At 50.7% G+C, this 13,927-nt stretch overlaps 1 protein-coding gene and 1 long non-coding RNA gene across 2 annotated transcripts in view; one reads left to right on the top strand and one right to left on the bottom strand.

The window, feature by feature from the left end:
• Positions 1–214: 214 nt before the first annotated feature.
• LOC135315847 (uncharacterized) lies at positions 215–13,085 on the bottom strand. Its single transcript, XR_010375331.1, has 4 exons — positions 12,992–13,085; positions 12,734–12,847; positions 11,886–12,469; positions 215–1,688 (listed from the first exon to the last, which is right to left on the bottom strand). It is a non-coding gene; the product is annotated as an uncharacterized LOC135315847 (long non-coding RNA).
• TOP3B (DNA topoisomerase III beta) overlaps positions 12,963–13,927 on the top strand; it is a 61,401-nt gene continuing 60,436 nt past the window's right edge. Inside the window, exon 1 of the mRNA XM_064466594.1 lies at positions 12,963–13,131. Within this exon, the coding sequence (XP_064322664.1) occupies positions 13,080–13,131 (52 nt within the window). The 5' untranslated portion in view covers positions 12,963–13,079. The remainder of the gene's footprint in view (positions 13,132–13,927) is intronic.

Below are 13,927 nucleotides of genomic sequence, written 5' to 3'. Positions count from 1 at the left end.
TGAGCCCAGCACTAGGGCACGACTCGAGCCTGCTTCTCAGGCCCCACAGTGAAAGAGGATGCTCCTTCTCCCCCCAGCGTTTTGAGCCTCTCCCCACAAGGACGGACAGGCGCTCAGCACACCCACCGCCGGACAAAAGCCCATCCGGGGGGGCAGTTATCGGACTAGGGGGCTGGTGACCTGCAAGAAAACCCACCGGGAAGAAGAGGCAGCGACAGGGGACGTGGGAGTCACTTTATTTATTTGGTGTGGGCCGGGTACAGCGGAGGGGCGTCCTGCCCCGCTCGGCGGGGGGAGCGGGCGGGGCGCGGGGCGGGCGTGGGGCAGGGCGGGGCGCGGGGCCGCTCACCTTGCCCTGCCCCCCGCGTCCGCACGCCCCCCGCCCCGCGTGGTTAAACAAAGAAAGTTGCACAACCGAAGCCCCCCCTCCCTCCCCGCCCCCCGTTAAGGTGGCCCTCGGGGCACCCCGTCCCCGCACGCTGCCACCGGCGCGCCCCCGCTCTCGCCGCTCCCCGGCGCACTGACGCCCTTTCATTATTGCACTGCTCGCTGCGACCGTGACAGTAGTGCAACAGGGAAAGAGGGGCAGCCCGCCCGGCGCTCCCGGCGCTGGCCCCGCCGCCCCCGGCCCGGCCCGGCGCTCCTGCCTTTGTCCCCGCGCTCCCGCCTCCCCCCGGAACGGGGCTGGGGGGCCAAGCCGAGGGCAGCGTAGGGCTGCGGGCCCCCCCCGCCGTCGCGGGGAGAGGCGCCGCAGCGGCCCCGCGCTGCCCGGGACCGGCTCGGAAAGCCCCGCGGCGGCCCCGATCCGGCCCCCAGTCCCCTCCCACCACCCCTTTTCCTGGGCCCCTGAGGTCCCGAAAGGGACCGCGGGGACCACCTGAAATGGAAGGCAGGGCCACCCACCCGGCCATCCCGGCCGCTGTCAGTCCCCAGCTGATCCCTCACAAAGCGGAGCGGAGGCTTTACGCCCCCGCCGCCGCTCCGTTCCCACGTACCTCGGTGAGCAGCGCCCGCCCAGCCCCGCCGCGCCCCCCGGCCCCGGGGCTCCGGCCGGCCGCAGGCACGGGCTTTGTTTCCAGGAGGTTACCGGGATGACAGCCTCGGCCTCTTTGTGCTACGCTCTGCTTCGCGCCGCACTGGTTTTCGGGCTGGGTTCAGGCACAGAAACGGCAAGCGTGGCTATGGATCTCCTCCCATCCCTTGGTGGGTGTTTACATCGCTATGTAAAATAGGCACCCTTCAAACGTCTTGGGACCCATACTATTTAAAATGGAGCCATGATGGGTTTCTGCGGTTTCAATCACTGCTTGTGCATTTTAAACACGAGGCCGTTTTGAGTCCTGTGCGATAGCATCAAAAATATGCCCATTACTCACAACCTGAGTCACCACAATAGCACGATTATTTGTTGCAAATAACATATCTGCACAGTTACTTGCCTATCTAACAAGGCTCGGCATTTCACAACTTTTCCCTTAACTCGATGGGCACATAGGATTATTTTTTCCTGCTGTGGCTTTCTTCTCGCCGTGAAGAATAACCCTCAAAAGAAAAGACCCTATAAGCAATATTGCACTACTACCCTGATCACAAAAGCAGAGGCAATATTGATAGGGTCTCATCCTTAAGGTTAGGAAGCTGGATAATGTGTCTTGCAGCAGGTGACTGGAAGGAGCTTCATTCCACGCCTGCAAATGGGGAAGGGGTAAAAAGTTAGAAAGCAGTGCACTGTCCTACGGATCACAGCACCGTGTGCACCCGTGGGGTGGGGGATGCAGGAATGGAGCACTGACCCTGCAGAATCTGTGCATGGGTGCTACCCCTTTCTCCCAGGACATATTTAACTATGGTGTGTATTTTATCCAGGTTTCTATACCTCCGTCCCCAGTTCTCACGTTCTTCTGTGCAAATTTCTCTCCTTTATTAACAACCTCAGTCAATGCCTGCCTAACTGTTAGAGGCTGGGAAGTGCTATTTATTTGATTAACCGATAGCTGTATTTTGAATCTTTTAGTAACCGGCGTCAAGCCCTCAGAGAACTTCCTTTCTAGGGCTGTCCTACTTGGAGAGCCCAGTGTTTTAAAATATCCCTCCCTTCATTTGAAATCACGGGATTAAGTACACACCAAAAATTAGAAAGCGAAACAGGATCTCCAGGGCTGGCTTTCCAGCACTGACTTCACGTTAATGCACACAGATTAAACAGTGTTTGGAGACGCACGCCTGTTTTGCCCTAGCTCGTTTTGTTTGGCTTTTTCTTCTCCTCTTCCCGCTCCCCAACACCTTGTGCCTTCCAACCTAGGACAGAAAATCTTCAGCTGGGGCTGGCAGAGTGTTGAACACACCAACAGCCCCAGAAATTATTCCCAGGGAAGGGCTGAGACACCTCCACCTTCAAGGCTGCTTTGCCAACTAGACTTTTCCTCTGCAGCCTGGCTCCCTGTTAACCTGCCCCCGTGCACTCCTCACATAGGAACACTTGAGAGCCCAGAGGAAGGAAACTTCATTCTCCCAGGCCATCCCAAACCAGGTCATGATTTTGACACTTTAAGCTTCTCTTTCCTCAACCTGCTTTCCCGTGGATTAAATCGGAGTGTAATGGAGAGACAATCCCCTAATTCATGGATTCCTGGCTAATTTATGCATGCCACATTGATCTGGTCTTTGCCATTAGAGATCCCTGGCGTTTGGTACGCTGGTGTCAGGCAGCCCCGCATCCCCTTTGATGTTGCCTGTCTTGCCAAAGCAGCTGAAAACCAGGGACATGCTAAAGAAAAGGGAACAGGGGAAGCTCCATTAATTGTTTGTTTTTCTAATGGACTGATAAACAAAATCTCCAGTCTGCCCCAATCTCCGCCTCTTTCCATCCTTTGTGATACTTGTTGGAAGCAAACAGGGATCTTTTTTTCCACATTATTTATTTGTATTAACCTTTGCTCACTCTAATTAAAAGGCCATGTTCACAGAGATTGCTGTAAGCAGCTCAGAATTAGTTTTATCAAACTTCTGTATTCTCGTTACCTTGGCAAAACCTCAGGTTTAATCCTGGTACTCTGCTTCTCAACAATCCCTGCAGCCTAGACAGCCAGTTAGACTGAGAACATAAACAGAGACGCAGCTAGGCTCGGCCTTACCTTTCCATCTATTCCCGTCCAGTCTCTATTTTGTTTATTGTTTACCATGTTTTTTCCACTCTTCAGCCTCGATGTTATCTCAAACAAGACTTACACTTAACACACAATTTAACTTCTCCAGTGGCACAAGAGACAAGCCCACTGGCAAGTTTACAGTGGGAATGCACAATTCGCTCATCAAGTGACATTACTAATGCATCAATGGTGGGGGGAGGGGGGGAGTGCGGTCTGACAATTTCTACACAACTTAAGAATTTCAGTAGTTGCAGAAGCTACAACTGGCAGGAGAGGGCAAGGGGTGTAATTAGAAACGTCAGCCACAAGTTGAGTTCCAAGCAAAGGCAATTAAGTTACTTGGTCTTTATGTTTCTGGATCTGTGCTGAGAGCCTAGATGTGTCTCAAAAACGTCCTTATCTCCAAGTGGTGTACTGGCACAGGACTCCCCACACCTTCCCTTGCTTTGGTGGTTTTTTTTTTTTTTTTTTTTTTACAAGACAATGAAAAGACTGAATCAGTCTTCAACAATATTCCCCCAGTTCACAAACAATATGCAAAGCCTGGGTTGTGCTACGTCCTACAACAGCGAGACCCTCCGGAATGTATATGGGGGTTATTTTAAAATAAACGTTTAAACACGAGATTATGAAATGCACGCTATTTATACACCAGGAGGCTCAGCATCTCTAGATATGTTTAGAAACCTCTCTCGCCTTTAATCACGGTTATAGAAACTAAATGGAAATGTCACCCAGACTAGTATGGAAATAACACTTTGTATGTTGCTCAATAATGGAAGCTTTTTTTTTGGCAGTGTGTGTGGGGAATCTTTTACTGTAGCGGAGTCATTGCTATATATTTGAGCCCCCCTTTTCTGATGTTAGCAGGCAAATAGACTGTTAGCAGGCACTGAAGTGTCTTTTTGATGCAGCTTTGGGACAAATAAAGCAGTGAGCTGACTCTCTGGAGCTCAGAGGCCTCTGCTCCTTGTGAGATCAGACCTAGTCTTGCCTGGTTTAGTTTAGGGAGCCATTTCCCCTTCCCTTTGTTGCTGTTTGTTTGTTTGTTTCTCTTGTGGTTAAAGGTGCCACTTCAGGCAAGTGGGTTTTTTAAATTTTCATCTCAGTTGCAACCTCACAAAACATAACAGGGCAACAAAGCTTCTGTCCAGCCTTGTTTCCCTGGTCACAGCCATTTCGCTAGCCTGAGGAAAGGAGACCATTTAAAAGCCATCTTGCAATTAAATACATTATATAGTCTACAATATATTTTCTGCAGTGGAATTGACACTATTACCAAAGGTCAGAGCAAATACTTTGGGAACAGCTGTAGGCTGAGAGTTGATTTAGAGTTTTCCATCCTATTTAATAATTTTATCATTGTTTTAGAACTGGGAAGTGTTGCCTTTTTAATTCTCTCTCTCTTTTTTTTTTTTAAGAGAGAGAAAATTCTTAGCATTCCAGTCCTGGCTCCTGAAGTCTATCTAGCAAGTTTGTACAAATCCGTCCAGAGAAAAAGGGGATTCTTGCTTCCATGCAAGAGTCAACCTGTCCTGGTGTGAGAGACTCCAGAGAGCAAGGGTTGATAATCCTCCCTGAAAACACCACCTTCCCAGGCGCATTTCACCCACCAAGCTTGGGGATTCTGTCACCCACAGCCACTTATCAATACACTCTCCTTCTCCTGAAATCAGGAGGGATTATACTCCAGAACATCCTGCCATTTGATTCTCGCTTATAATATTTAGTTTGTGGGTTTCAATAACCCTTTTCTCAGCAGCAACATTTCCTCAGCTGGCAGAAGCCAGATCTGCGTCAGTGAGCTCCATTAAAAGGAATGACAGAGCTCCTTAAACAGCCTAGACTTTGTAACCCCACAATATGGCTTTTCTGCATGGTGTTTACCAGCGCTTTGCTGTCTGATTGGGGAGGGGGGGAAAAAAAGGCTTGTGGTACTAAATGCAGGAGCAAAATAGGGCTAAATCTTATCACCTTGGAAGTGCTGGTCCACTCCTAGCCCTGCATCTATAGCAGGGCAAGCGAGAGGCTTTGCAGCCGCCTTGGCTGGGGAGGGCACACGTGTGGGGCAGATCTGGGGTTCCCCCAATCGCTCTTCCCCCGCGGCAGGGCTCGGGCTCCCCTCACGACACCCCAGCTGCCCATCGCCTGCGTGCAGGGCCCGGGGTGCGGATTCCCCGCAGGCCCCAGCCCCCGGGGCCGGCTCCGCCAGAGGACGCGGCACCTCCTGCCCTCCCCTCCCCAAACCACCCAGGAGCGGCGAGAGCAGGAGCCACCTTAACACAGATCTAGCACTCATGCAATGACTCAAAAAGTCCCCCTGAAAAAAAAAAATCCCTCTGAAAACTTAAACCATCTGATTTCACTTTCCGCTCCAATTGGTTGTGTAGCCAGGGCGCAGGTCTGGCCTCCTCCACCACACTAATACCCTATGTGTGCTGCCTCCACAGAGGAGGGGTTCTTTTAACAAGTTTATGCAACAACAGGATGGAGGCTCTGCCGGAGCCCTTCCCCCCGCAGCCCGACCTGATTCCCCGCATTCCTCCCGCGCCCTCCCCCTCCGACCCAACTGGAGACAAACTCTGGCATCTCCACACACATGCAAATGGTTTCCCTTGCACAAATACAGACTCCTGAAGGGGCTTTTGCTTCCGAATCCCCCCCCCCCCCCTTTTTTTTTTCTTTCCTCCAGTGCTTGCTGCCTTTTTTTTTTCCCCCCCGTTACATTCCTCAGCCAGGCAGGGTTAAAAAAGAGGGGAAGAAAAAAAAAAGGGGAGAGTGGGGAAGGGAAGGTTCAGAACCTCCATCCATCCCAGGCCCAGATCTGCAGGGACCGCGGTCCTCGCCCCCGCACCCTCGGGCCTGCCTTCAGCTCCGTGGGCTCCCACTGCAGGGTCCCCCCGTGGGCTCCCGGTGCCCCAGCCCGGGCCAGGCGGCCTTGGAAGGTGTCCCCACACCCTCTGCGAACGGGACACGGCCCTTGTCACGGCGCAGGCCCTTCCCTGTGTCACACACCTCGCCCCCTCATGCCCAGGGGAGCTCTTCAAGCATAGCGACTATGTTACCTTTAAAGACATAACTTTATACATAAAAACGAGTAAGCGTCCATTCCCGCCGTGCTTTCTCTGCCTCCAGCCAAGGCAGGCTCACGCGTCTCAGAGGCCATCTTACAGCCCGGCATCAGCCCCGCCGAGGCTTGCGCCAGCACTTATTTCCACTCACTGATGGGCTCCCCGAGCACGGGCGGACACGAGCTGCCCCACACCAGGACGGCTCCCACCTCCTCGCTGCCCACCCTCTCCCCGGCGTCCTTGGCCAGGGCAGCAAAGGGCCCCCAGCACTTCCACTCTGGTCACTCTTGCGTCCTATTGATGGTGGGGGGAAGACACCCCCCGCCCCGGCAGACCCCTAACAGATTTCACACTCTCCTACTTCTTAATTAGGCAAAAATTAGGAGAAGGGGAAGTGCCAAAGCTGAACAGGCCTCCCCGTTCCTTAATGCACACAAAAATGGCAACCGTGCTACAATGCAGAGAGATGGATGAAAAGAAAAGCTCTAGAGAAAGGGAGCCACGCCGGCTTGGGTTACCTCCACTGAGGCCTGGGAGCCGCAACGCATCCGCCACCAGCACCACGCCTCGGCTCGAGCGCGGAGGCTTAGCCTTCTCCGCCGGGTGTGAAAGGGAGAGAGGCTTCAGCTCCTCACCAGAAAGAGGGACTGAAAAGGTGCCTTTTGTTTGCTCCCCCGTTCATTGAAGAACAGGAACGCGTTACTGAGGATCCGGCTTCCCCTCACCCCTCTAAAACAGGACGTGCACCCCCCCTCAGGATGTGGTCCTCCATTTTCTGCCTCCCCATGGCTCGCTCAATAGCACACCCCAGCCTGGCTTGGCATGTGCCGTGCAATCTGAAATCGCTCCCTTACCTAGATTTGATTTCCAATATGACGGCTCTCCCCACCCCCACCCTTTGCTCCCAAGGTAACAGCTCAAGGCTTCAGGAAAAAAAGGGAGAGAGGAAGGCCCCATCCCCCAGCCCTCCAAACCCCTTTCTTAGCAGCTGCAAGCGCAAATACCACATCTGCCTCCAACTACACCACCAGTGACAGTCACCAACATATTGTTATTTAAAGATCAATTCTGAATGCAATATTCGTGCTCCTAGGCCTACACCATCCCTGCGTCTCTCGGACTCGCTCCATGTTGCTATTGGGAAGTGCAGGGAAAGATTGTCTTTCAAAACCTATTGATTGTTATTTAGGTGCTTTCTACTCTTTCTTTTTTTTTTTTGGTAATGAAAATGAAGGTATCAATATTGCTTTAATCTTAACAGTAATTCCCCTAAAAATGAAATACCATGGAACTTGAAAAAATACATCAATAGGAAGCAAAAATTAAATTGCCTCTGAATATATGTGTATGCATTAAAGTCACTGAATTCTATACACAACAACATCATTGTTAGGTTCATAAAACACTAATTTTTAAAGCAGTAGCAAGAAAATACTCAAACCTGCTCAGGATATTTTTTAAAGGTGGTGATTGCTCCAAAGGAGGACAAGAGGGCTTTAAAATGTGAATAGGCCAGCTTTTTATTTTACAACTTGGACACGCAAACCCAGCTAGTGGCAGAAAGGGCAATCCATTGCGTACACTGAAGCAGTCAAACAAAACCCAAGGAATTTCCATACAGAGCACTCAACCTAAGCACAAAACAAACAAACACACACAAGGGTAGGGGTTTTTTAGGCAATTTCTACATGGTCTTGACATTTTAATGCTTGTGCCTTTGCGGTGGGGGGAAGAAATAAGTAGGGGGCTGGTTCCCCACTAAAAAGCATTAAATAACTACGGAATCCCATAGTGTCAGGGACTGGGTGTGCAACAGTAACTGGTCATAAAGGATGTATTAGGACTGGAACCAAATGCTTTGACAATATTATTGCACTGCTTTATTTGTGCAGACAGTAGTGCAACATTGTCAGAGCCAGCGATACCAGCAGCCACTGTCACGTTCTGCACAGCTGTCCCTGCATCCTTTTGTAAGAGACTGTTACATTACAGTGTTAACCACAATAACGTTTTTATGTTTAGCCCCAATAAAACTCTGCATGACAAAGTTTATTTGCAATCGTAATTAGACAAGGTAAAAAAAAAAAAAAAACCAAACAAAAAAGGGTAGTTTAAAAAAAATGACAGAAAGAGAGAAAAAAAGGGGGGGCGGGTAGAGAAAGACCACTGTTAGTACGGCTTGTTAAACAAACCATCCAAGTCTTTTGCTACATGCCCAGGGTATCTAGGCATGGCATGTTATAAAGATTTTATACAATCAAATATTTTGCTACAGTAATGGAGAATAGAAGAATGAGGGACATAATTCAGCATCCCCAAATGTATGTGTTTCCATAAAAACCAAATTGGTCAGTCAATGAATCTGAACTATGCAATTTAAATAAATCACAGAAAGTGCCAGCCCTTTCCTGTGCCTTCAGAAGTTTTCTTGATTGTGCTGTGTATTTATGGTGGGTGACCAGGACAGATGAAAGGGGTTGATGTGTGCGTGTGTATATATAGAATGGTATAGATACACGGTGCTTTGATTTGCTATGGAAAACATTACAGAAATGATGAGACTTGTGTACAGAAATACCTAGCGCCTGTGCTTCAATCTCACACGTATCTGTGCGTGTCGCCACTCAAAAATCACAGCATAACCACCACAGATTGTTACAAACAAATCAACGGCACTGAATCCCCATGGACATCGATAGGGACTGCCTTAAACATAAAGGGGAAAGTTTCTATAAGGGGAAAAAACTATGAAGAAATCATTATAAAATTTCAACATAGATATTGTATGGCAGTGCGTAGAAATTAATAATGAATTACTCGCAAGTTATTGGTAAACAAAGCAGGTAATGTGATGCCTTGAAAGCTCCCAGAAATATTGGGAGCTTACGTGTTACACAGGATGTGTTTAAATTATTCCAGCCCATTTCTATAGAAAGACATAGGAAAATGTATCACCCCAAATCTCTCTCCTTATTTAAAACCACTCCCACAAGTATAAACCCTTATTTCACACACGTGCATAAATACACTGGAGGAGGCATCTATTTTAGGGTTGTTTGCCCACTCTGAGGAGGGTGGGCTGCTAAAGGGGGTCATGTTTCTGCCAGCCAATGCCCTTTTAATATTGCACTGCTCATCATAATTGCCAGTAGTACAACAGAAAAAGGGCTCTGGACAACAGCATACTTCAGAGACTTTCCAAAATAAATGATAAATCAGTTAGAAACTTCTCCAAGTGATGGCCTTCTGTGCATGACTTACTCTAAAACAGATGGGTTACATTAAAAAAAAAAAAAGTTCCTTTAACAACCACATTGATTCAATGTCATTCTTTAAAATTAATTTTAATATTTCACAACTGCATCTTGAATTAACTTCAGCAGGGATTTAGATAAGCTTGGTTTAGGGTCGGTTTTGTTTTCTTCTTCTCAATGGTAAATGTATTATGTTAGAGCATGTGAAATCAGGGACCAGACCTGGGATCGTCCTCCCTGCATTTCAGCACCCCACTCTTTTACAAAAGTAGGTGTCACGAATTACATTAAACATTATCTTAAAGACACAGTGGAGGAGAAGTTAATATCCTTTCCATTGCTTTCGTCTGAATCGTCTCCTAAAATATTTGGTATTTATTACACACATGCTTGCTAGTAGCTTAAATTGCTTTTATTTATTTTTAATTGCTAAGGAAGCCTCGCTATTTTACACAAGCATCTAAACAAGCTTTCAAAACAACTGCCAGCCAGGAGCGAGAGACCTTTAAAAAAATCATCTGCTTGCATCATAAAAACATCACTATTGTGATTTTTTTTTCCTTTTTCAAAAAGAATGTATGGGTAGTAAGGAGAAAACGTCAGTTAATCATTACAAATCAGACATTCCAAATAATTTTAGTAATAAGTAACATTTAAACGTCACCTTGTTAGTCTTTAGGTTTCAAACTCCTACCATTTGTTTCTTTAAACAATTTCAAACTTTAAGCTGGAAAATGTAACTACTTATTAAACAAGAGTCACTTGAGAAGTTACAAAATACTTTGATTTCAGACTTCAAACAATGCAAAGAAATTCTATGCAAAGAAATCCAACCTTGAAAACAACTTTCCATGAACTGTACAGACAAGTCAGAATTGTACCCGATGCTGAAATGAATTAAACTGGTTCAAGTCTGGGGGAGTCTGGGCTGAGGGAGAAAATGCACTGCATGGATTCTAGGTGTCAGTTTTTCAGAGTGGTATTAACAAAAAGCCAATTGACTTGGAAATGTCCCAGCGCAATTAGAATTTTAAACTATCATTCTTATTTTCTGGTTTTATTTTAGTTTTTCCTCCTTTTTTTTTTTGTACAATAATTTATCCCTAGTACAGAAACCTAGGCTAGTTTTGAAATGTTTTTAAAAAAAAGGACAAAAAAAAAAGAGAGAAAGAAGGAAAGGAAAAGAAAATAAAACTAGGAGAACAAACGTACTTAAAACTTCAGGAAGCTTTTTCATTCCGGAGCCCCGGTTTGCATTCGAGGGTACGAGCTTTCCGTACACAACTCGAAGACCACACACCGGAGGGAAACGGAGCGGAATTGGGGCAAAGTGCAAGAATGCCACAGAAACACTTTGGGCTGCGCACCCTGGTTTATTGCAAAAACTCTGGACTATTTAAGCAAAGCATTAGTTTTACGAGATTTAAATATTAAGCCAATATAAATACTGGCTGGAGATAGCATGTGACTTAGTGCCTGCTCTTCGGGGGCTTTAAGCGAGGAGAGAAGGGGGCTCTAGCCCGGGTTTCGGCGCCGGGGCTGCGCGCGGGGCGGCGGGAGGCGGGCGGCGCCGGGCCGGGGGGGGCCGGGCCGGGGGAGCGGCTCGGGCGCGGGACCGCGCCGCGGCCTCGGCAGCGCTCGCACGGCTGAGGCGCTCGGGAGAGGGGGGACAAACCAGCTCGCCGCTCCTCCGGCCTCGGGGCCGAGCCTGCCGCCCCCCGGCCGGCCCCCCGGCCCCCGCCCCGGCCGGCGCTGCCCCCTCCGCCGCTCCCAAGTTCCGCTCCCAGCCCGGTCCCGCACCTCGCGTCGATCGCACGCCACAACGCGAACCGGCCGGGCAGAACTCCGCCGGGAACCGCTACGGGGAGGGGTGTCCGCTCCCGCCCGCTCCTCGCGGAGACCCCCCCCGGGAGCGCCCGCCGGGCAGCCCCGCACGGCGGGAGGGCCGGCAAGCGGAGCGCCCCCCTCCCGCCCCGCTCCCTCCGCCGGCCCCCCCGCCCCGCCGCCGCCCCGGGCGGGGGGCGCCCCCCTCCCGCCCCGCCGCCGCTCGCCCGCGGGCCATTGTCAGAGCCGCCGCCGCGGCGCGCCCCGCCGCCCCCCCGACCCCCCCCGCCCCGCGGCCCGCCGCCCCCGCCATTTCCGCCCGAGCGGGCGGATGCGGCCCCGGCCCCGGGGCGGCGGCGGGGTCGGCGGGCCCCGCTCGCGGCGCGGTACCTGGCGGCGGGAGGGAGGGAGGGACGGGCGGACGCACGGGTCCCCGCGCCGCGGGGGGGAAAGTTGCCGAAAGAGGCGCGAAAGAGGCGGCGAGAGCGGCGCGGCTCGGCCCCCCCACCCCGCCGCCCCGCGCCGCCGCCGCGCCTCGGCGCCGCTGCCGGGCCGGTGGGACCGTGGGCGAGTCCTCCGGTACCAACCTCATGGCCGCCCCGCTCCAGCCTCCATCTTTGACTAGTTGACATTCAGCTCCTGCCTGACCAACTCCTCATTAGCATACCGCCCCGCCATTGGCTCGCGCCTGCGCTAGTCTTTGCCACCGCCTCCCCCATTGGCTCCCGGGGAGGATATTTAAAAATATTATCCCCTCGCCCATTGGCTCCCGGGCGCTCACGTCACGGCACGCTCTTTATTTTAACAATGAATGCACAAACACATTCTTCCATTCACAAATTTTTTTTTTCAGCAGTTTGCCCGCCTTTTCGCCAACTACATTTTCATTGATTTTTTTTTTTTTTTTTTTTTGTTTCAACTGAGGGGGTCCCGGCTGTAAACAGATAAATCACAGGCGAGCAGAGGGGGGACCCGAGCAAATGCTATGTTCTGTCTCTCCGTGCCCGCTTTGTTCGGCAGCGCTGGGGCGGGGGGACCGGAGACGCTCCCGGCCGTCCCGGGCGGCGGAGGTGTGGTCGGGGGGCTGCCCTGCCCGGAGCTCGCAGCTCTCTTGCGTCTATTTCGGTTTTCAAAGCTCGACCCCCTTTCCCGGAAAGTGGAAAAGCAAGTCCTGCCCGGGCGAAGCAAACCGCTAAGTTTGTCCAGTTCAGCACAGCAATTCCTGCCGCACTGGGGAGCGTTTGGCGGGGGGCTCCGAGGGGGCGCGCCCGCGGGAGGCTGCGCCGCTCCGCTCCCTCTCCTCTCTCCTTCTCCCGCTCCCCCTTCCCGCTCCCCTCTGCCTCTCCCCTCTGCCGGTCCCGCTCCCTCCCGCTCCCCCCGCAGCCGCGCTCTCGCCGGCGGATTCACCGTGACCGGCCCAAACACGCCAGGTCACCTCAGTGCACTTTCGTGACAGGAGCTGCTCCCTTGGTGCAGGCGGCTCAGCTGAACCCAGGCGATATCGCAGCTGAAGGGCTGGGGAGGGAAGCTCGCCGGTAGTTCCCTTGCCCTGCAAATTGTAAAACGCAGGAATCGTTGCAAAATAAATGACCAAAGACCAAGAGAGTCACTGACAGTCTCTCTCACAGGGGAATGGCTCGGTGAGCTGCTGCTTTGGAAAGATTTCTGCCATATTGTTAACTGACAAACTCACAACTGTGCAGTTGCTTCCACCTTTAAAGCATGTAGTTCCTCCTGTGGAATCAGCTCCTCAACAACTGATTTCAACAGATGTCTGTAAAATGAAAATATTTGCCTACTCCGGTGAGACAAACTTCACAGCAGAGGAACCGGGTAAGCTGTGAGGCAGGGATGCACTTCTGTGGGTAAACAGGCTGCCTTTTGGGGGTTTGTTACTGTATTTACTGGCATTTTACGAAGTAATCTGTCTTTGAAAAAGTATATTTTTCTGTAAACAGTTGAGTGATTTTAGTTTTAAAATCTCTTTTCCTTTCACTTGGTAACTACCTTCATACCAAGTCCAACCCCAAAACACAACTCGCGTGCCTGTGAACCAGAGTTTTACATTTTACAAGAAAAAGGTTATTAGCTATTTTTGAAAACAAACTAAACTTCCTTTGTATCTATTCTTGGGCTCGGGGGTTGGTTCCGATTTGGACAGTCTCTCCATATATGCATGCACACGTGCGCGCAAGCCCCCCACGCACAAACACCGAACCCCTGTTGGAAACGCCAGACCTGGGTACTAATGGGTGGGGACCTGGAGCAGTGGATCTCTGGCAGTGGTTTTGGAGATGGGAGAGAAGGGCAGTGGGCTGTGAAATCACACATTCCTGTCCAATGGAGCTGAAATAATGGTATTGTTCTCTGGAAAAGAGGTTGCTTTTCTCTTCTCCATTCTTCCCCTGATCTGCAGGGACCTGATTGTGCAGTTAATCAGCAAAAAAGCGTTTGATGTAAGGCAGGGCGTGAATTCAAAAGGCCCAGGGGGGATTCAAGAGGGATTCTTCTGTCTGTTAGAAAATGTTTTTCTGATTTCAAAATGGTAGACATTTGAAAAGCTGCACTGGTCCCTCTTCAGAGATCCCAGTTTGTAGTGGGTACCAGCACTAATTATATCGCTTCCTTT

Source organism: Phalacrocorax carbo, chromosome 15 (genome assembly GCF_963921805.1).
Source record: "Phalacrocorax carbo chromosome 15, bPhaCar2.1, whole genome shotgun sequence".
In the NCBI taxonomy this organism is placed as follows: Eukaryota; Metazoa; Chordata; class Aves; order Suliformes; family Phalacrocoracidae; genus Phalacrocorax; species Phalacrocorax carbo.
This window is presented reverse-complemented; position numbering and strand designations above follow the sequence as displayed.